The sequence below is a fragment of the Pyxicephalus adspersus genome, chromosome 11 (genome assembly GCF_032062135.1).
Source record: "Pyxicephalus adspersus chromosome 11, UCB_Pads_2.0, whole genome shotgun sequence".
Classification (NCBI taxonomy): domain Eukaryota; kingdom Metazoa; phylum Chordata; class Amphibia; order Anura; family Pyxicephalidae; genus Pyxicephalus; species Pyxicephalus adspersus.
In genome coordinates this window covers 23,452,022-23,476,040 of record NC_092868.1, presented here as the reverse complement: position 1 = coordinate 23,476,040, position 24,019 = coordinate 23,452,022, and the positions used below count along the sequence as shown (strand labels likewise).

General features: G+C 36.5%; 1 protein-coding gene across 3 annotated transcripts in view; it reads right to left on the bottom strand.

Annotated features, from left to right (window-relative positions):
- The window catches only part of LOC140341351 (sodium-dependent neutral amino acid transporter B(0)AT2-like), a 51,485-nt gene extending 28,464 nt beyond the window's left edge, over positions 1 to 23,021 (bottom strand). The window contains exons 1-3 of one of the 3 annotated variants that reach the window (XM_072427027.1): positions 22,926 to 23,021; positions 8,066 to 8,334; positions 2,884 to 3,041 (exon numbers count right to left, since the gene is read on the bottom strand). In XM_072427027.1, coding sequence (XP_072283128.1) covers positions 2,884 to 3,041; positions 8,066 to 8,252 — 345 coding nt within the window. In that variant the 5' untranslated portion in view covers positions 8,253 to 8,334; positions 22,926 to 23,021. Of the gene's footprint in view, positions 1 to 2,883; positions 3,042 to 8,065; positions 8,335 to 22,329; positions 22,575 to 22,925 lie in introns of those variants that run through there. The other 2 variants (XM_072427029.1, XM_072427028.1) reach the window with 2 other exon arrangements.
- Between the last annotated feature and the right edge of the window lie 998 nt (positions 23,022 to 24,019).

Below are 24,019 nucleotides of genomic sequence, written 5' to 3'. Positions count from 1 at the left end.
TACCAAGATTTTCCGGGAAGAATTCTAGATGTGAGTGCAAAAAATGTATTTTTGAGGACATGCAACAACTCAGTTTCTGGTTATGAATAAAGCAGATTTTGAATTATTTCATTGTATGCAGGAGACTTATGGTTGCCCAGGAAATTTTCACACAGCCACTTGAATGCATCCCAAGCTTTTAGCTCAGTTGGTGAGAGATTGTTTGAAAACATCATCCTGCAAAACAGACGATCTGTGGCCCTATCCCTACCTTCATTTTTGCAGTGCTTGTTTGGAAACTTCTCAACAAGGTACTGAAAACCCATGGAGTTTGATTTACCCATGGACTTTACAAGGTTCTTCATCAAGCCTAACTTGATATGGAGAGATGGTAGAAATGTTTTATGCAGATCAACCAGAGGCAGAAACTTGACACTGCTTGTTCCAGGATTATAGGTATCTCTTGGTAACCAATCATGCTTGACATAATGGTGTCCCATAAATTGGCTGTCCCACAGGCATAGAAAACAGCAATATTTTGTGAATCCTCCTTGCATTTCCATCAGCAAGCCAATGACCTTTAGAACCCCACAGATGTTCCACTGGTGTGTTTTATACTGGATTGCTTCAAGTAGTAACTTCATGCTGTCCTAGAATCGAATGAGCAATTGGTAAACTTGGTTTGGAATTACCATTATGCAGAATGACTGCTTTCAAGCTTCTTTTAGAGGAAAATGAAGATACGCCATACAGATGGAACATGCTCTTGTGACAAACTGTTAAAGAGTGCATTTATATCATGACAGTAGCACAGTGAGCCATCACTAGTGAAGAACGTTATCAAGTTTTGATTTCGTTGTCTGTAGTGAGTTTCAGTTACACCCTTTGCAAGCAAGTGCTTCTGTTTAAGCCTTAAAGCTCTTAAAGATGTTCTGCTTTGTCTTTGGAGAGATTTAGTCCATGAACGAGATCAATCAGCTCTGCTTGTGTAAAGGTCTCTGATTCTAACTCTTCATCGGTCAAATAGTCAGGATCAGATAATTGGGGGTTGTAACTGGCTGCAACTCCAGCGCATTCCTTATCACCTTCTACAGAAGCAGGTCCATCATGTGGCAGTACGGGAATTGGCAATGAATCATCATGGGGAACAGGCCTAATTGCAGAATCGAGGCTGGGATATACAATTTTGTGCTTAGTTTTACCTGAGAATCCACTTTTGTTGACGCAGCAAAAATAGCAGTCGATTGGATGGTCTTGCGGTTCTCTCCACACCATCGGGTTTGCAAATGGCATTGCTGCTTTACGCCGATTTAGCCAGTCATGCAGTCCGTTGGAACAACTTGTACAGATGACAGGTGGAACCCAAGATTTATCCTGGTCACCAAGTGGACAGGCGAAATATGTGGTAGTTTGGCGACGTTGTGCTTTTGTTGTGAATGAACCGCACACAAAACAGAAACTGTCTGGATCATTAAGCCGATTTCTAGGCATGACAAATTAAATCAATTGCAGTTAGTGTGGTCTCTAACCTTAAACAAGAACGCAAGAAAACAAGAAAACAGTTGTTAAATGTTGTAATATGTTAAGGCTATTTATAACGAATTTCACGCGATATATAATTTGCTGCATCACAAAAACTAGACATACTAGAGAAAAACTGAACACAGATTAGAAATCCGCATCAAAAATACTACAAAGCCCACATAAATTTATATCTGATGAAAATGACATGTTGACCTGTGTAAATAAAGGCCAGAAGTTTAAAAGATGTTAATAGAACATTGGGAGTGTGGTTTCAAAAAAAAGTGCACCTAGGAGCCCAAAATTAAAGATAAAGACTGGGTACCCCTGTAGTCACTTACATAGCTAGATGCATTGAGGTGGGGCCTCTAAATGTATACCTTTCTGTCACATATCTAATGCTGTTCTACCCTGTCAACTTCTCTACCTTAAACCCCAATTCATTTTTCAGATCTGAAAATAATCAAATCGGATTTAAGCTTCTATAAAGGAAGGTCTAGCAGAAGCAATTCTGTTTCTTGGTAACTATAGTCCAAAATGAACTATGTTAGAATTCCAACTATTTTACAGGTATATGCCAAGTTTTACATAGCCTAACTGATGGTTTTATAGCAACAAATTATGTAGTTTATATTGTTGAACAAGTTGTTCCAGATCTTTATTATATCTGCAAGTATTTTAAAATTTACAGATGCTTGATAAAAATCAATAAATAAAACTTTGTTTTCATCTTTGTGTTTTTAGTTTAAAATTTTGGCATAATTTTACTGGTTTACATGCTGGCAATTACAAGGTGGTCAATAGGGTAGGATGTCAGCTTCCTAGCCAGGAGTTCTTGTTCGCAAAAGCAAACCCCGTCCATATTCATAAAGCTTTACAATGCTTGAGCTTTGGCAGTGATTAAATGCTGTGTTTCAATCAACATGGAACATTCACGTACATCAGTATATTTAAATTATACAAGTCGGAGTTATTGGTACAATAAAATGAGGATTCTGGGTCGAAGAGGTTTTGTATCAACTCCACAGCTCTGAAGTTCAAGCATTCACCTAAATTACCTTTTTGCCTATTCTGATATACGGTTTGACCTTCAGCAGGTTGTCTTGACAATGTCTGCATGCCATATGATAGACCGTTTAGATATTTGTGTTAAGAAGCAGCTGAACTGGTATACTTAATAAAGTGGGCAGTGAGTATATATTAGCATGGTAACTTTCCTATGCTTGATTTTTTATGTAAAACTGTATATATAACTGCCCCCAGAAATGTTATGCATTAGCTAAATTATGTATTACTGCAAAGCGTCACATTACAGGAAATATTTTTTTAATAATCATAACAGAAATCACTATCATACCAATGAGACATTTTGCATGTACTTACTACACAGCTAGCAAAGCCAATTCCAGCTAACCGAGGACTGATATGCTTCCAAACGCCAATGCTTCCCTGGCGTATTCTTTGCCCAGCTGCTAGCTCCAGAAAGAAAAGTGGAATGCCAATGATAAGTAGCAGAAGAAAGTACAATAAGAGGAAGGAACCTGTTAAGACAAGGGCAATTAGTTTATCTGTCAAAAAAAAGGTGAAACAAAGTCTAACAAATGTTGGAATATTGAATATTGTTTTCCTAAAAGGACAGCAGTGAATTATATATAAAACGCTAGTCCAATAAGGGCTAATCTGGCACACAGAATGGACACATATTTGAAAAAGTTTAGCCGTTAGTGATGAGCTTTACAGGACAGTTTTTACATTTTCTACTGTACTTGTGGTCTCCAGGGTTAGTGTACATTGCACTACCAATCTTCTGCTATTGTATGGATATACATTTATTAATTTGTCTCCAAAGTAAGATTGCAAAGGCAACGCAAGTAAATCGCGGAGCCCTGCCTTTTAAAATAAACTCTACCGTGCACAGGAGTTATTACGTCCAAATACTGTTCCACCATGACTGATGATCATTTGGATGTCTGTTTGAGGCTGGCTACCAGCAACTACTGTCTGGACTATGCAACTTTGGCTGATTCCATTCAGTTTAAGATGTCATCGGAGTAAGGTAATGGCCAAAAATGTACAGAATTGTATTGTGCCATACATGTTCATGCTGTTTTGCAAGGTAAACAATATATTTTTTTTAATATAAAGTATGCTCGGTATATATATATTTATATATAAATAAATATGTTTAGAATTTTTATTGTTGGTAGATCATTTTGACTTGGTCATTTTTAAAGTAGCTCATGAGCCAAAAAAGTGTGGGCACCTCTGCTCTAATTTAAATATGTATTTAGGGAAGGGGAGAGGTCCATGTTATCACAGCAGCGAGAGGAAGGAGGGGAAAAAAAGGATGTCTGAATTTGTCTGTTGTAGATATAAAAGCTTTAGAGAGAGGTATAGATAAGCTAAATCAATAAAGGAGGGTATAGTTGTAGGTTTGCTTAATATAGCAGAACAAATCACTCATTGTTAGACTGAATGCAAAAGGTTAGGTATTTAATATGAAATATTACACAGCTTAAAAGAACTCTGCTGGAACAAAAATATAGGAACTACCATTGCAGTCATCCTTATCCATGCATCACTCTGTCATTCACCCAAAACAAGAATACATCTAATGAAGTATTAGGACAATTGGCTTGCATACTCATTCAAGGTCACACCAAGATATCAGCCAAGAATAAGAAAAGATTCTCCCTCTCCCAGTCCTGCTGCACAGGGGACTGCAGAAAGTGAATGTGAAGAGAGATTCTGATACTTATGCTAACAGTTTTAATTATAATTACACTTTACAAAGCACCATCATATTACAGTTGTACATTAAATAGGGGTTGTGAATTGCAGTCAGATACAAACAATGACACAAGAGAAGGAGCGGACCCTGACCAATTGAACTTAAAGTCTACATTATTTTTTCTTTTTATTAATGTAGTATAATGTTTGTTTTTATTTAATTTGGAGGATTTGCCTGAATTTTTAATTTTGTGTTTACTATAGCGAGTAAAAATGTTTATTCCTCCAACATTTAAACATTAGATCTTGAACTTTGTTGGCTTCACTCCAAAGTTTGAAGTCCAAACAGATTACATGACTGATGACAGCAGCTTCATGCAGGTAAAACATTGCAAACAATACAAACAAAAAATTGTGTTCAATCCCACTGAAGAAAAAAATTGGATTTTATCAGCAAATCTTTTATAAAAAAGCAAGCAGCTTCATTTTCTATTTATTTAACAAAACTGACAAACTGGATTTATTACTGAATGATAGGGTTTCCCCATGTATGGCCAGAATTACACTGAAACTCAGGACCAGGATTCACAACCATTTTTAGTACTAACCAACAGTATTAGGGCCCAAAGAACCATCAATATCTAGAGAACTGGAATCGGACAGCTCAAATCTTTTGTTAGACTATGTGATTATTATTATAGGGTTTCAAAACCCATGTCAATTTCCTTTTTTTTTTCCAGGATAGAAGAGTTGAAAAAACATCTTTAGACATTTTTAAATACCTTAACTCCCCTGACGTTCTAATTCTGTCTGTATTTTTACACCAAAAGCGGTACATTGTTTTGCATGGAAATGTATTTTACATTGTAGGCCTGTAATTCTTAGGCTTAACTCACTGAAATATGTCCAATATTTAATAAATGTAATAAAGAAAACTTAAGAAAAAAAAAAAAAAACACAAAAATCTGTTAAAATAAGGGCAAATAAAAATACTGAAACCTGTAATAAAACTGTACAGTAGCAAATGTAACATACATATAATATAATTATATATTATAATGATTACTTTGTATTGGATTCAATACAAAACAATTTGAATTTCCCACCACGACTTCTGCACGCACCGACGTCACCGAGATCTCCCGGGGAATGTTCATGCTCTCCCCAGCTGAAGATCGGACGAAAAGGACACAGCTCGAGAATGGGATGCCACAGGCAGGACGTTGTGTTACACCAATGGGACCAGCTAACACTTTAGTTTTAATGTTTTTAGCTACTCCGAGTGTAGCTCGGGGTTACCGTTTTCAGCATGTTTTTGTTACCCTGAACCACACTCTGGAATACCGCTAAGAAAGTTAATCATTTTAGGCCTGCAGCCTGCCTTCTCTTTGCAGCCACTTTTGTGTTTACTAGCACATTGGAATGTATTGAAATGTCAAACATTAGTTTTTAAACACTGTGGTTTAACTATAGGGAAACAGGCCATGTAAACTTAGCCTTAGGTAAATATCACAGTTTTAATTCCTAAACAAACATTTAATGAAATGCACATTCTGTGTTTCAAGCTTACTGCAATTTTTATCTTTAATCCAGATGTTTACTGCACAATACTTTTTCTGCTGCTAGTTGTTCCCCTGTCTGAGCCCAGGTCATTCCAGACCCACACCAGTCTGTAATTGGTCAGTGAAAAAACAAATACAATGACGACCTTCTCTTTCTGTCACTCTTCTTTCTCCACCTTAATTTCTCCATCAGATGGGAAATCTTAACAATGATCATTTCAGTGGTGGTTTCCAGTGCCAGAATTACTTTCTGCTAGTATCGATGAGTTACTTCCTTGCTGGTGAGGGTAGATACAAACTGTGAGCAATCATAATTCTGCAGCCTTTGGGGTCAGCAAGGAAGCAATTCCACACAGGCAAGTTGAACGCGTGTCTGCATGACTGCGCTGTTGGCAGATTTACTGTGTGACAATGGCCATAAAATGTAATGCTTATTTCAGGAGTTAGGTTAGGTGTAATGGTTAGATTGGGGGATAACTGTTATGTGAAGGTTAACAGTTAACTTATTTAGAAATGTTAAGGATGCTTTAAAAACAACCAATTCCAACACCCAGAGCACATAACCAACAAACCATGCCAGACCACCTCCTTAGCTGGGTAACCACCCCTTACCATTGTTTACAGTCTGCACTACAGTCACATCTTTTATCCATAAATGTTAGTTAACCTAAGCAGGAGACAAATGAAATCTCATAGAGTCATTTAATGTTAGGACCAGTCAGAACACCGAAAACTAAAATTAAGCTATAATCATGAATGTGGTAGATATCAAGGTGCTTTGATCAAAAAATTACATAAATTTGCAACAAGGTTTAGTATTTTCCAGAAACTGTAAAGGGATGTGTGTCTGGTAAGGACTTTTATAGGTAGTGTTATTGGGAAGGGACTATCCAAGGGCATGATAACATGTTCATGAACATTATGTTTCTGTGCCTATGCCGTTTGTGTTAGCATATTGATAAGATGCTAAAATAATTTTCCCATATCTGGCTATCAGAGGAAGTCAAAGGACTTTTACAGGACTCACACAACCATAAGAATAAGAATTTTTAGACTTTAAAGTGAAGGTCAGCCTAAAAACCTATATACAAGGTCTTTCTGCCCTTTTTATTTATTAAGACAGAAAGCCTTTTCTTTCTACAATACTAATTTATTTGTACAAGGTAGTATCTGACTGTAGACTAGGCTTCCCTGAAACTGACTTTTTAGGTAAAATGTCAAAACATAATTTCTGTTTCCAGTAAATCAGAGCAAATGAGGGCACATCTATCTGTATTCTCTGAGGGAACATCTATCTGTATTCTCTGAACTAATCCGCAAGTGGTTAATGACCACAATATTGATAACCATGCACACTTATCTGGAAGGTGGGTTTGTTGACATTTTTGGCGATCTAAGAAATTATTATGTAGCAGGGTCAGAAAGCATCATACTTTTGGTTAGATTTATTTTCCAATATTTTTAAATATTTGTTTAAAATGCTTAAAACACAATAATTTGGCACTGGGTGCATCAGTGAAAGGAATCTATATAGCTCATTAACCTAATATTGCTTCACATTTCCCACAGAAAAAGTCACCCAATAGCAGCTTTGCTGTTGGCTGGGTCTAATTATTAAACAGTGGGTAGAGTGGGAGAAGCAGGTATAGAACAGACTGCAGCCTGATGCAGGTAGGTCTGGAATAGCCTACTGGAATGGCAGTGCTTACATGCTTGCTGGCAGTAGTAAATTGACTGAGCTTTCTGAATGTTTGACTTATTCTCTATAGCTCTCCATTTGTGTCACATAGGCTGCAAAAAGAACCCTTAAGCAGAGCTCATACTTCTAAAAAGACATTCCTCCACCCTGGCCCCTGCCCTAACCGAAATATTCAACCTCCCCCTTTCTACTGGTAAATACCCCTCAGCTTTTAAACATGCCATAATTCTCCCTATCCTAAAGAAACCCTCACTGGACCCCACCTACTAGATTGTAAGCTCTTCGGGGCAGGGTCCTCTCCTCCTGTATCACTGTCTGTATTAGTCTGTCATTTGCAATCCCTATTTAACGTACAGCGCTGCGTAATATGTTGGCGCTATATATCCTGTTTAATAATAATAAAGACTGTCACCTGCTAAATATTGCAAATATAACTGCAAATATTTTATATTTATTTTATAAAAAAACAACAATCCAAATTTTTGGTATAAATATATAAAGTGCATTCAATTTTCCTATAAATATCATTATTATTTAAAATTTCCAATGTCTTGTTAAAAGCTAAAACACTCACCTCCTCCATTTTGATGACACAAGTAAGGAAACCGCCAAACATTCCCAAGACCAACTGAAAAACCAACTTGAGCAAGAATGTATTGAACTTTACTGCCCCAGGTGGGGCGGGATGAAGGGTCGGGTAGCAGGTCACGGCTAGACTCCCCTGTGGTGCTGCCCTCTAGATCTCCAAGAGATTTTTCCATTGAATTCACAGTACAAATCAGGGTTTCCAATCCAGGCTTTAATCAAATAATATACAGTATTGCAATCCAGGTAGTTCTAAACCTGCATTATAAACAACAATATTAGAAATTTTCATGAATCCCAAAATGTACACATATTATGTCATGTCAGTATCCTAAATAAGAGCAACAAGCCTTAAAGTTAATCTGTGTTAATGCTACAGAAATACCATCTACAGAGTCCAGGACCCCTAAAACCCAGAAATATCTAATATATGATTCCTAGTTAGCTTCTTACAGACCGGTAAAGGGTATTTGCTTTGTTGCTTTGGATTAGTAAACTGTAAAGCTCTAACAAAGAAGTAGATATTCAAACAAATAACATTTATGATAGGCAGAGCTTAAAGATATATCTCTCATATGTCACAAAGAAAAGAAAAATGAGGATGTCTCACCAAGGAGATTAGGCTCTCTCCCATTCAATATTGGGAAAACACTGCAGTTAGCAGGGTATACTTTGTATGGTATAAGAAACTGCTTTACCAAGATCATTTGTGTCCATCATTAAAAAATATTTTATTAGACATCTTAAAAACATATATTCACAATAACATGTAACAGCACCTCTCAATATCCATGGCAATGAATATAAGACAGCCCAACATATTTCCATAAATAGATAGTTGCACCATTCTCTCAAATATAACATACACAAGGGCCTTCAATAGACATAGGATATCACATTGCTTTTGTTTCAACGCATTTTACAGATATAGATCTGCTTTAGTAGGAAACAAACGAGTATGTATATGGAAGTGAGTGCTAAGTAAGGAATACATAAAATAATAAATCAATAAAGAAACATACCAACACACTTCAAAAAAAAAATCAACATAAATAACACTTACTTATCACATATTTATCACAAAGATTCCTTCAAAACTATCAACCCTGGATGGAGAGTCTGTAACTGAACGGCGATCTCCACTTAGTAGGACCTTTATGTAACAATTTTTTAGTGAAATTACCTCAAAAAGATGACTTCACAGAATGCCAAGAGAACAATATTATATGGCCATTTGTAGGTATTTGAATCTCATTTCTCTTTTCATATACAAATAAAAGGACATTAAAAAGTAGAAAGGGCACTTTTATTAAAGTGTCCATAATAATCAAAGTAGTTCCAAAGTAAGGCACCAGTGTATTACATTCCAATATCCAGCCAATTTACCAGAAATCTAAATATATTCAGAGTAACATTTTACTGCTGGTCATCCCATTAAAAGGAAGGAATCCCTTCAGTGTTGTCCCAATCCCTCCCTGGTTGTCAGTATTCCAGATAAAGATCTACCCATTTACATGTACCTCCGTGCTGGGATTCCAGGACCCCTATATTGGTGTTCCATATGTTGGTAGTAGCCAGACACAGAGAGATGACGTATCTCAAAGGGAGGCCGAATCCCAGCATGAGGTGGTGGAAGACAATTGTGCTTCATTCACAAACACTGTGAAAACACCCTTACCAGCATGCGAGGGAGGAGAGAGAGAGAGACATACAACAGTGGGTCAGTCCTCTCCATCATAAACAGCTCGTCCGACATAAAACATGTCGTCCAAAGCCGGAAGTAGAGGCCAGACGTACCCTGTAAAAAACACCAAATGTAATATAGAAAATGATTTGATTTTTCAGTTATAAAAGACTATGCAAAATCAAACCAGTGTATGAGATTAGATTTAGTTGCATAGTGTAAATCTGTTTTTTTTCCACATTTTATTGATCTTGCCACTGTAAACCTATAAAATCTGCTTGTCTCTGAAAGTTATTACCAGTGTCCTGTAAACTGTTATATTACATAGTGTTGCATAAGAACAAACAGAAGGAAATTGGCCAAGTTTCCCTATGGCTTCTTCCCCATGGTCAACTATGCTGCAACTAAGCGGATTACCAAATCAGACAATAATGTAAAGAGGACTTAAAGATGGAAAAAATTGGGACTTTTATGTGGTCATGAATTGTCCTTAAACATGCACAGGAAAATGGGACCATGAAGGTCATGATTAGGCTGGGTCTACACGGACGGTTTTAAAAACACATGTAAACGTTCCTACCAAGCTTAAATGCGTTTTTATGCACTTTTACAAGTGTTTTAAAGATTGCCTTTTAAACGCTTAAAAATGTATAATCGTCTATGACGTGATTTACCTCAACTTTACATAAAGGTAAAGCTCTTATAAACGCTTAACCCTTTCAGGGAATGGGTACATAAAACCCATTACTCATTCTATAAAGGGTTAAAAATTTGTGTAAAAAATAAGACCATACTTTAATTTTAAAGTAAATTTAATAAATGTGTGTGTTTTGTGTGCCATATATACTCGAGGAAAACAGGAAAAATTGATTGACTCGAGTATAAGCTGAGGGTGAGAAATGCTGCAGCTACTGGCAAGTTTCACTTCTACAAGTAAGGTTTACTTCTTTATTTTTTTAGGTTTAGTTAATTGGCTTCCCCCCAAAAATTGACCTTAGACTACATTATTGACATATGACTATGGTAGGGACATTAGATTGCGAGTTAGTGACATGACCATCGACTTTGTACAGCGCTGCGTAATATGATGGCGCCATATAAATACTGTAATATAATAATAATTTATCGGATGAATAATATATGATTAGTAACTAATCATTAACATATTAAAATTACATTATTAATATATTTATAGTTACTAATTATATATTAAAATTTATTTTACAGTATAATATAATAGTAGGAGTATAATAATGTTTGAAACAAAATCACGTCAAAATAATAAATAAAAATGTATTTTTTTTTTAAATAATTATGCTCATACTATTATTTTATACTGTAAAATAAATGTTCATGGAAAACAATGTACCTCTTTTACACATGTAAATCCACCGAATTGCATTCAATACAGTTATTTTGTATTGAAGGTTATACAAATAGATTTGAATTCCCCGCCCCAGCCCAAACAGAACATCCGCACGCACCGACGTCACCAAGAACTCCCGGTGACTCATCGGGTGCAGAGAACGCCGGCTGGAGGAAGGAGGAAGACACAAAGGATGATGGAGGATGCCGGCGGATCAGGTAAGCTGGGGTTTGCGGGGGCAGGAGCAAGGAATCAGCTGGCAGATTGTGCTTTTCTGGAGGGACCCTCCAGGATGCATCTGACTGGAGTATAACCTGAGGGTGGCTTTTTCAGCACATTTTGGGTGCTGAAAAAGTCAGCTTATATTTGGGTATATACAGTAACGTTTTTTTTTTTACAGGTTGTTCAACAATAGGATGATTCCCACGGCTGCATTCATAACATAATAAGCACAGCTGTGGGACTCCTAACAGTGTGGGATCCCCAGGCACTAAAGGGAAAATGAGGACAAGTCTCCCCAATTCACCTCTAGTGCTGAATGGCTGAGAAAAGGGAAACGCTGATGACACTGGAGCTGTCGTCTATCTCTCCTAATGAAACAGGTTTACCCGATTCCACTATCCAAGACTAGGGAAATAAGTTTGGGTAAAACTATATTAAGCCATGTAAATTTAACATAAGCTTAACAAATGTAAATTAAGTTGCATATTTCAGGCATGACAGAATCGGTGTTCAGCTTCCAGTACTGAGATGGTGCCAGTACTAAACACTGATGGTAGAGCTGCATATCCCTCCCTTGATTACATAAAACTCTTCTTACAGAATCTTATTCATCAGAGCTAGAACACTCTGCATGTTCCAACCACACAGTCTAAAACTTTTACTCCTCCCTTTAATGTTCCCACCTTCTCCGTTCTCACCTCTCAGCCACTCAGATTTCCAAATTGGGAGGTGTGTGACTCCACACCCCTGTATGAACAGCATATAGGAAAAATGTAATTTATTTAGCTCCCTAACCTTTCAGATGACATTGAAAATGTTAAGACTTGTAAATGACTTCAAGAAGACTATTGACTTCAAAATGTCTTATAACAAATCTAAGGACAAACCTCAATACATTGTAGGGAGCCATTCCGAAAAAATGGTGTATCAGTCAAACACATGATTCTGCAAGCAATGATTATGTAATTTTTAAGATTTCAACATTTTGTAGGACAGAACTAAAGCATCTAAATTATGCTATTCAGAAATTGTGTTCTGTTCAAATGTATTAACAATAAAAGCACACAATTGAAGAAAACATAAAAGAAAAAAAGAAAAATATCAAAATGACGGAATTCCTCCTTGTAGTAACATGAAGGGGAGGTCCCATGACAAACAAGTGCTGTACCATACACCACTTAGCAGGCTGAAATTTGTCCAGTATAAACCAAGGAAACCATTGTCAAAAAACAGCATTTACCGTTGTGTGTTCTATGTAAACCTTGAGTTATGTATACGTATGTTAACTTGTTGTTATAACCAATAAAAGCGATTGAAACAAAAAAACAGCATTTACCAGCAGGTAAGCTGTAAACAAAATGTGAAACTGCAATAGTGTATCTAAAACAAAAAATAAATAATAAATAAAAAACAACACAGGAGGGATCATTTCTTTAAAACAACTAAATACAGCACTTTAGGAGACAGTTAATTATATTTGTGTCTCTAACTATCTAACTATTCATTGGCCTGAGATATGATAAATATAAAAAAAGTTTTTGCACCCCATAGCAACTAGATTTAAGATTTTATCACTAGCATTTAAGAATTACAGATGTGACCTAGCAATACTACTTTACCCTTTCAGCTTTAATAAATTAACCACTCATTTAGCAAACTGTCAGACAGAACTGTCAAAATTTGAAAGCAACAAACCAGCTTTCAATTTTGGTTGCAAAAAAAACAAAAACACAACAGGTATATGTAAAAGGGAAGTACTTTCATCAAATACACAAAAAATAAATACAAAGGATCTGGAAAGTAACATACAATGTAAAAACACATACCAGGGTGCTAAATGTGTGGCTACACTTTACTTTTCATGTTCTTGCATCCAGATTAAAAAGTTATATCTGGTTGCTAAAGTCAACCGCTACATACCCACAACACTGTTTTCTGCAATGATATGATGAATGGGCTTATGTGAAGTTAGAAGGTATTGGAAAAGAGGGAAATTACATATTTTATGTCCTAGCTGATTTTGACCTTCGCCACAAACTCCCTGCACTCCTCTTGGGTCATTCTACAGAACCTGACATTTTTTGTAATTGTTTTTGCTGTTCTATAATAAAGGGATCAAATCCTAATTGATTATAGGAAGTCAAGAGGGGGTCTTCATATCTGAATATTTGAACAGAAAGTGCTGCACTGAGGACACTGAAAAGGAAGGTCAACTTTAGGAAAGTATGAAGAAAATCTTCTTTCATTCTGACTTGCAAGGTAGATACAGACTCACTGAACCCTGAAAAGGAAGATTGTTTCTATCTTTTCAAATGTTTCTTTGGATATCCAATAAACTAAAATGAAAAATTGTGTAAACAGGCATTGCTGACCTGGTTCTAAAAATATTGATTGTCTAGTTGGTGTTCTGATCACCGACTCATTCTAGGTTAGTTAATCAGGAGGTAATAAAAGTAGTGGCCCTCAATACTTTCCAAATCATTCCAAACAGAATAAGTTTGCAGGATTTTCAGCTAATTGCAAAACAACATATTGCTGCAGCTGCACACTTACTGAATACATAAGTCTCTATTAATTTAAATATCAGAAAATAAATACAGGCAATTTCCATTCTTAAGAAGGAGTTCAGCAATGGGAGTATTCATATATTCTCACTTTAGGTCCACCTAAAAGAAACCAAGCAACCTCAATTGAAGAGAGGTTGCATTACCAGCCACACTAGTATTTTTACCCACCAGTGAAAAGCCAGTAATTAAAAAACACCAGCATAATAAAGACCAGTATTTTTAGTTAGAATTCCTTCCAGGCAAACAGAAAGTCATAATAGTTGTGTGACCTGGGCTTCCTGCTAGTTCAGTCTCTCTCCAGAGGCTTCATTATCAGTGCTGGAGTCTTGTGAATTGACTGCTCACCTTGGGCGACAATCATCTGATATGTGTACATAACCTTAAGAGGGGGCAGGTCTGTCACTGGCTACAGACACCAAACATACCTGCAGTCTTTAATAAAAGTACTTTAGACTTTATAAATTGTATTGTGTAGTAGCGGCTAACTTGTAACTGTTGCTAAATATCTATAACAGCATGTAAATTGAATAGAGTGCTAATAAAATGCCTCGGCACAAGTCTTGTTTCATATTCAACCCTTAATGCAAATATGGTAACTGCATTCTATTTGGTTACTATGGACCTATAATCAATATTTGTCAGGAAGTTTACAAATACAATTTTCCTTATAGCATCATACCATGGGATAGATCTGTCACTGAAATGGCAGTGAGACTAAGAGAAACTAAAAAAAAAAAAAAAATTAAAGACCCAAAAAAATTTGAAATGCTATCCACAACCACATTTTCCAAAATAGTAAGTGAACTATTCAGCAACAAAATTCTCCAGTATTTTTGACCAGTTTAACTTCAGTGTAACTCAATAAATACAAAAAATAAAATATTGAAAGCCTAAACTCCAGATATTGCTGAAACAAACACATACATACAGTAATACAATGTGGCTAAAAGGGTATTTATAAATGATTTGTGATTGTCAATAAAAAAAAATGTTTATTCCCATCAAACATGATGGAAGGCAGTAGCGATTTGACAATGCTACTTCTGGTGTCTTTTTCTAACAGTTGCAGACATTTATACAAACCTCATCAATCTTTAAAATGTGACCAATCTAAATTGAAGGTTGTGTACAAGTAGGTGCTAATAATAAATTGTATTTTAAAATGTGATTTTTCAAAGGCCATAAGTCACAGTGCAGCCATATAAATCTATTTGGCAGTCATGCCCCCAAGCATCAAGCGTTTTCAAACACAGTCCTTGAGAACCACATACAGGCTGTATTTTAATATCTACTTCTGATTATACTAAAGATGTATGCTGATCCTGGCCCTTAAAGAATGTAGTCAAGAAAATCTGCATCAGATCAGGTTCGTAAGTAATAAAATGCCATCATAAACATTCACCACAAAAGAATAAAATTTTGGCGCTGCAATAATAAACAAAGGATATCCTCCCTGCCTTGGAAAGGAGCCTATCCATGTAAAACTACTGTTCGACTTTAAAGCAGCCAGAATGTAGTTTGGTTTGTTTTTGCGCATGTATAGGCTGTAGCAGTAGTAGTAATGAATAGCCGTGAACTTTGTGGCTAATCAGCCTATGGGGGATTTTGAGACCTGTACCACCAAATGATATAAAGTGTATTGAAGATGTTTGAATCCAGCATTGCTTGTGAGTAAACCTACAGAAAATGTATTACTTCTGAAGATTTAAAGTACGTACCCATGTATAAAATCTGGTTTATTATGCATATGCAAAATTACAATACTGTGGCATCAAATGGGTTAACGTGAACTTCCACTTCCCTCAGTCTCAGAAACCGTAAGCAGAATATATTTTGCTATCTGAATGTTCCTGACATTCACAACAAACGTTAATTTAGGACCAGAGTTCTGTATTGAAGAAGAGCACAGCATTACTTTCTAAAAGCAATGTTTCCAGTTGGAAGGTTTACTAGAACAGCATAAATCAGCACACATTAGAAATAGACAAGGCAGCAAAATGAACAGGCAGATTCTAATTCAAAAAGGCATGTTTATTAAACAGCCTTGCACTATTTCAATAGATATATTATTCTTGCTCTGGTTGGTAAAACTCCTGGATTTCTTTTTTTGGTACAACAGCCGTATTCAGCGTTACAGCTGTATACATTTCCCAGGGTTGCCAACACTTATGTATCCTATTATGCACCAAAATTGGGCGACAAAAATTGATAAGATTGATTTGATAAATGGCTATCAATTATTTACATATTATTTACAATTATTTACAAATATTTAAATATTTATTATGTATTTATATAGTGTTAACATATAACACAACACTTTACAGTCTCTCAAAGTAGTTTACAATCCAACGTCTGTATAATATACCTACCTCTCTTATACATGAAGAATGAAAAAGTCCCCACAATGCTGAACCAGAAATGTGAGGGGAAAAACGCAATGGTACCTGTTTGCCTATGTTCCCTATTTGCTGAATTAAAACTGGATTACCAGCTTCCTGAACTGCTTATTTTAAAGTAACCTTTTCCTATCTAACTGGAAAAAAACTAGCATCTGGAATACAATACAAACATTCATGTTTTTGCACACACTTTACTAAACATTTTTCACTCCCAGAGATTGTCCAAAACACAATTTTCTGATACGCGGATTTAGATTTTTACAGAAAGTCAAGAGATGCCTTTCAATGTATATTGTTAAAGGAGGTCCTATAAGCCTACGTATGTTACTGGCAGGATCATCAGGTAAATATAAAAAGAAAAAGCCTGAAAAAAGCTGAAAATTATTACATTTTTATTTAGGTTTTAGATATGCTTTAGGAAACAAGGTTTTCATATTTACATTTCGCCACAAGCATATTTAGTCTGCAAAGTATTTTTCGGAACCTGGCAAATATGGCCAATTGTCTGGTGTCTCAGAGAAAGATGAGCTCCTGGGGCTTATAGTCAGTGTTCATAAAGCCAAGAAGAAGATGCAGAAGAAAATATTGACGTAATTGAGCATGTAAATGAGCACAAGATATGACAAAACAAATAATCAGAGACTACAGAAGTAACACAGTAATCACGCTGGGGAAGCATACATCAGGTTCACAGTGTCAACACTATTGAAGGTGAAAGCTTGTAGCTTTTATTTGTACTTTTCCATTCTTCTCTTACTTTTGTAAGGATCAAGCCTTAGGTTTAGGTTTGCCAGGGGTATTACATCTTACTAGCAAACTATCATTAAGCTGTTCTACAGACCAGGGAGTTTTCATGAAATACAATGTGTAGCAAAAAAATGAAGCGTCTTTATGAAATCCAATCAACTAATATTAAACTGATCGAGATACAAACTCCAGTTTAAATGGATTTTCTAGTAAAGTGAAATCTTTATAGTGATTTAGTTAAAAGTTACTCTTTATATGTGTCTGGACATAAGCATTAAGTGTATATATAACAATAACTTTTTTTTTGATAGAGAGTAGGGAAGGTTTAAAGCCACAACAGAATACTTTCTGTTATATGTCATGATGAAGAGTTTTTTTCTTTACTTTCTGTCCTGAAAACGAGAGAGGAAAGGAAATGCCATTTTAGACAGTTATCAAACCCATTGGAAGATTCTCCTCACCTTTTTTACAAGTGTCACCAGGACATAAAGAAATTGTTTTCAACAATTGTGTTCATTCTATCATGGGTGACACAGACAAAAAAAAAATGGGCATCAGTCTAACCTTCCTATACTGTAATCATGGAAGGCAAAAGGTTGAAATTTTACATAAACATAAAAAAGGGGGCTTTAAAATTACCAAAGCCCCCCAGATAAAGAATCCAAAGGTCAATGGACTGGCAGATTGTGATGTAGTCAAATTTGATAGTAGCTATATACTGAAATATACATACTACTGAAATTTCATCTTTATGCCACATCGATTACATAGCCTATTACAAAACATGAGCATTTGGCAAATGCAGAAAATGAATACATTTGTCAGGTGCAGTAATCACCGTTTATGAAATATTCTGTAAAAAAGAAAAAGCTGACAAATATTAAAAAAAAAAAAAAAAAACAGGGCTAGTCTAAAGCATTGATTTCTTTTTCAAAACAGTCTATTGTACAGTCTCCTGTGCTTTTTAGTATTATGAAACATTTTTTCTAGTTAGGATCGAGTATGAAAGAAATAAATCTCTTTTCTGGTTTATACTGCTATTTGGATTTGTAAATAAATAACTTACAGGTACCAGATAGAAGTTTTGAAAATTGCATAAAAAAGAAAAAAAAAAATCAAAGTTTACAGCCTTTCCATAGTCTATTGGCAGAAATTAGGCAAAAAAATTTGGCTGAACATACACTTTTATAGACCAGGATGGGTGGTGATGGAGATCCTGGTATCTAAACACATTACTGAATAAATTCACGTTTATTTTTATCAGTCTGCTGCTTCTTTGTCATAAGGACATGTTTTGGAAATCACAAGGAAGGCCATCAAATATTTTCAGCATTGATGATGGGTTAGCTTCACACAAGGTTCTCTTTCTGATAACAGATTTCAGAATTAACATGTAAAAAAACCCAAACAATAACAAATATGTGAAAATAGCCATTTTGTGGAAACAAAGCTTGTTTTTTATTAGCCTATAAGGTGCCCTCCAATAAAATGGTTAAGGAGGAAGCTTTAGCCACTATTTGAACTTCTGTTCATTAGGTCCTGAAATACACAGCACAACCAGGTGGACCACACAGTAAACCAATACAACGGCGGCCTTTCCCCACCACCAGCCTGCTGACTGGATTGTGAATGAAAAGCAGACTAATGTGGTCAGCCCTGTGCACGACATCACCTACTCCACGTTTCCTCATTACTTTGCTACAAGATTACAGCACTGCTTATCTGTATGCATGTTCAACGTCAGTGTATAAAATTCCTAAGATCGTGACTGTATGACTGGGCTTTATTTATTGTCCTTGGTGTTAACTTATGGCTCAAGTGGAATTTTTCACTAAATGACAATTTAAGCTTTAAGGAAAAAGGGTTCGGAGTTACAAAACCAAGTCTTTTTGAGCTCATAAAATTTAAAAAGACATGTCGTATGTGCTTAAATGCAGTTTTCATATGACAAAGTGAATGGCAAAACATTAACATGTTGTAGGATGCTCCATTCATGGAATGGGAACTGGGTTTCAACTGTTCCTCAGAATAGGAGTCTCCCACTTTAGCGCTATAACTATAGCAACCACTTGTCCTTTTCCAGAGCATTATATACAGTGAAAGAAAAGAATCAGAACGCCAACCAGCCAAAGTAGTACTTTTTTTAAAACCTGGTCAGAATGGTTTCTCTTAGTACAGGTCCTTGTATTTTAGCAATTTATCAGCTTCCTCTTTCTGATTTACATACAAACACCCAACAATAAACTGTATTTTTAGATTGCCAGAATACTGCTTCCACATTCAAGGGAAATAGTATACAGTGGTACCTCAGTATAAGTCTGCTTTGGAATAAGTCCAACTTGGTATAAGTCCTGTACTAAAACTTGTACGGGTGAAAATGAGTTATAACACCGCATGCTACCCTTATTTACCTCTCTCGAGACAAAGCCACAACTGGCCACGAGCGTCTGTATGCCAGTTGCCACCATTCAGTGAAAAACCCGCGCTATAACTTCCTGTGATATACATAACATCTCCTCCTCCTCCCTTCTCAGCACCATCCTAGTAGGCACTCAACTCTTCTCAGTAAGGTAAAGTGAGGGTAAATTTTCATTTATATTATCTAATTGCTTTTGTATTTATGTATTTTAGTATTAGGCAGAGTTTAAATTATTTCATATGTAGTGCCCCGGAGCAGGGAGTACGTTGACATTTGGACATTTGTGGATATTTTCCTATTTCCCCTATGTAAAGTTAAAACCTCTTCCTTTATGTCACCTAAAAGGGTTAACATGCACTGTTTAATACTGTGTAATTGCATTTTATGTGTTGTAATATATATCTCATTCATTATCACTATATTTGCATGGCTCTGTGGAAAGGGTTAATGAATACTGAGAGACTATTAGAAAAGCTGGCATTTTTCCCACAGCTGCCATTGGGTTTCAAGACTAACTTTTGGAGGACAAAAAACAGATGTTGTTTACCACCATGTTTTTGAGGGAAAAACCCAGACTTGTTTACCATGTTTTGGAGGGAAAAATCCAGACTTGATTACCACCAAAAAAGCAGACAGCCTGACCTTTTAAATGTCTGGTTGTAGCTCTGTTGATATGTCTGGAAACTTGTTTTTTTCTGGAAAACCTGCTGAGCCATTGGGTATCATTGCCATTGGGTATCACCGAAGTTCTAATGCAAGTCTATACCAGACAGGAGCTGAAACAATGTATCTGTTTGTGCTGAGCTTCTCCACTCCACTCCACCCTCTAGAAGGTTGTAGTCTAGCAAAAACTGTATATAAGGAGAGCAGTCAGAGCCCCTAGTGTGTTGTAGTTAGGGACCAGTGCTTGGAAGAGGAGACTCTGCCAGACTACCGAGTGAGCAGAAGAAGACGCTGAGCCGGGATACGCTGCCACAGACCCTGAATCACCAGCCTTGGACCAGGGTACCAGCCTTCTGAAGAGAAAGAGGGACAGCTAGCTCAGGCCTTTCCTCGGCATCAAACCCTTCTTCTGCCAGGGAGGAGAATGGAGAAGCCACCCTATGGCCTCGCCTGTATTGTTCTGTACCTGAATTCCTCCAGTAAAGAAGCACCCTGGTTTACTGCAGACCCTGACTCCCTGGACTTATTTTCCATTGGGGTGCACCACGCCTTACCATCCCATCTGGAAAGCAGCAACACGTGGGTGACACCTCGACGATGTCCGGGGGACCCAGCGTAGTGTAGGATTTTTTATATATATATATATATATATATATATATATATATATATATATATATATATATATATATATATATATATATTATTGGCTACTTTATATTATAAAATAATTTTATGGTCTTTACCAAATGCCAATATTTTTTTTTACAATTTATCAAGACAGTAACAATTTCTCATTTCATGAAAAATGGTTTTTCATCTTCTACCCGATCTCGCGCTGCACAAACGCAAGATCGGGTGATGTAGATAAAAAAAAAAAAAAAAAAAAAAAAAAAAAAATACACTTACCTTCAATCCCACACGGCAGTCCGATCCATACCGGGGTGTCTTGCATCAGGTCCCACGTCGTCACGAATACGGCGCCCCGGGCACTGCCATCTTTGTCTCTTCTTCCGGGTTCATCCTTCGTCACACGACCCAGGCACGAGATCAGGTGACATAGGATGGGAAAAAAAACTTGGCGATCTCACTGCACATGCATGAGATTGGCAAATTTTTGTCTTTGTACAAAAAGGCTTCTTCTGCGCATGCCCAAGATGCTTGGGCATGTGCAGAGGGAGCACCCAAGAGCCTCCCAGGATGCCTGACGTAGGTATCCTGGAAGGCTCTGCGCTCCCATTCATTCTCGATTGATTTTAAAAAACAGGTTTTGCAAAAAAAACACAGCAGAACTTTTACTTTGCATAAACGGGTTGTCTGCCCTTAATTAATTCTCAGGATCTGGGGGGCATGCCAAGATACGTGCCATCATACACCAGTGCTCAACCCAGAAATTTTTTTAAGCCGGGTGGGAAGAAATTGTAGGTGGGTGGCAGCCCCTGTATTGTGAATCACTGTCTGTATTAGTCTGTCATTTGCAATCCCTATTTAATGTACAGCGCTGCGTAATATGTTGGTGCTATATAAATCCTGTTTATTAATAATAATAGGACTTTAGGAGTTATTAGATCAATTAGTGACATGACTGTGGGCTTTGTAAAATGTAAATATATGCTACCATTAATAATAGATTTCTTGTTTTTTTTAGAAAAAAAATTCTAGCAATTGAAGCCTGCACATTTACTTTAAAATGGGGCAACCAATAATGTGCAATAGACAGAAAGAAAATGAGTAATCGGGACATTTCTAAAAACCTAACAAATTCTAATGTCAGTATGTAATATAAATGTATTTTTTTTTATCATACACAGATCTATAAATACAGGCACATCTCTAAATGTGTGCAAGCACCGACACTTTCTGTGTTGTCTCCCTGTGTAATCCCATCCATGTGCTGTCAGAACCGCTCTTGTATAAGACATCTTCCATGCCACGTCAGTGACACACAGTAAGGATACCAGAACACTCGTTATTTAAACTGTGTTCAAACCACCCACAAGCGAGGCAAAACTAGCAAGATCAGAATATCACAGTGTCTGTCAACATACATGGTAAATTCTATACATCGCCCTAACCAACCTACAGCGACACTTCTGTCATGCTCTCAAGCTGTCAATCAAACCCCAAACCAGCCTATACAGGAACCCCCAAAATTCACAGATCACATTTTCCACCATCCACATACCTGACAAAACACAGGGCAGCTTTTATCAATAAACGTCAACGAATAATTTCAACACATCAGACCACATGTGAAGCTAGCTTCAGTTGGAAAAAAAAAACCTGTTAACCTTTTCTGTCCCTAGAATAGGAGCCATTTTGGAGTAGACAATAACATTCAGCATGCTGCTATTCAGAGTGCTTAAGGAATTTAGCAGTCCGATCTTTCCGTCTAAGGTCAGGATTTATGTTGCAGCATGCTGAGACTTTCAGTTCCCAATCAGACAGGAAGCTTCAGATTTGGCACCCTCTGGTCTCCTGTATCATGGCTTCCGCCTCATTATAGAGACACATGCGATTGCATCAGCCAGAGCTAAGAGTATTTTGCATTCATTCCCTCACCTCATACTACTGTCAAGTACTGTTGTCATGTGCTATTGTTAGTGGACGTCAAGTTGTATTTCTACCTTACAGTTCAGATTCATTTATTCACCCGACGTTCCATTTTTTTTTACTGCACGGTTCTATTTTAAGCAACAAAAGCGAAGTTGCAAACATTTGTAAAGCTGCAATACCGTTCCTTAAAAGATAAAGTTTTTGTAAGTGAATAAGAAATCGCACCTGAAAATGTCTCCTTGCAAGAAGGCTTGCAACAATCCTTCCTGCAGTCCGAAGCTAGAAAGTGGCATGAAGCTGGAGACTGATCACACAGTTTTGAGAACTACATGATCCACCCACATAGGGAGGGAGTAAAAGGGGACAGGACCTACAAATTACTACACCCATGTTGAAGCAGGTCTGCCTATTACATTTTATTATTATAGTGAATACTTTGTTTGATATTGGTCACTTGTACACAGCTTGTACACAGATTGATTTCACCTAGCAATACAAATAAAAATGACAAAACAATAAAATTGGTCCCTGTTATCTGTACCACTCTTAAAAAATATGTTTCATACATCTCACCAAAAATCTAATATTTTAATATCACCTATGTAGAACTAAGGCTTAGGCTACACGGACTGTTTAACCTAAGGCTTTTAAAGCCCTTTGAAATCCCCAAGCATTACAATGGGTTAATCTACAACAGGACGTTTCCTTGAGGCACATTTATGACATTTATCTTAAACGTTGTTTGCAACATTTAAAAAATTAAAATGCCCGAAAACGCAGGTAAAAGCTTTTATTGATTTTAATGGGGCGTTTTCCCATAGTTTCTCACGTTTTTGAGCACTTAACCTACCTAGCGGTACATTTCTTTCCGGTTTTATATGTCTAAAAGCGGTACATTGTTTTTCGTGAAAATTTATTTTACTAGACTGTAGTTCTGTGTATAGACTGTGTATAGACTGTGTACATCAGTATGAAATTCTCATACATTTTCAAAAACATTAATTTAGATCAATCCTCCTTTGTAGGATTTCTAAAGGCTTAACTTCTTTTCTTTAGATTTTCTTGCATGTGATTGGCAGGTAATCCCTTGCAAAGTGATAATAAACTTTGGTAAGTGAATAGCCTAAATTCCTTTAGTAGTAAGGTGCATTATTTACATTACATGATAACGGTAATAAATGTCTTTGTTTGAATGTGCTGTATGTGTTTCCTGTACATTAAAATTTGTGTGTATTAAACTTTTACCTGTAAAAGCTACACTCAAGTCTCTCATATAAATAACTAGATAAAATACACATTGCAGTGCAATACAAGATAGG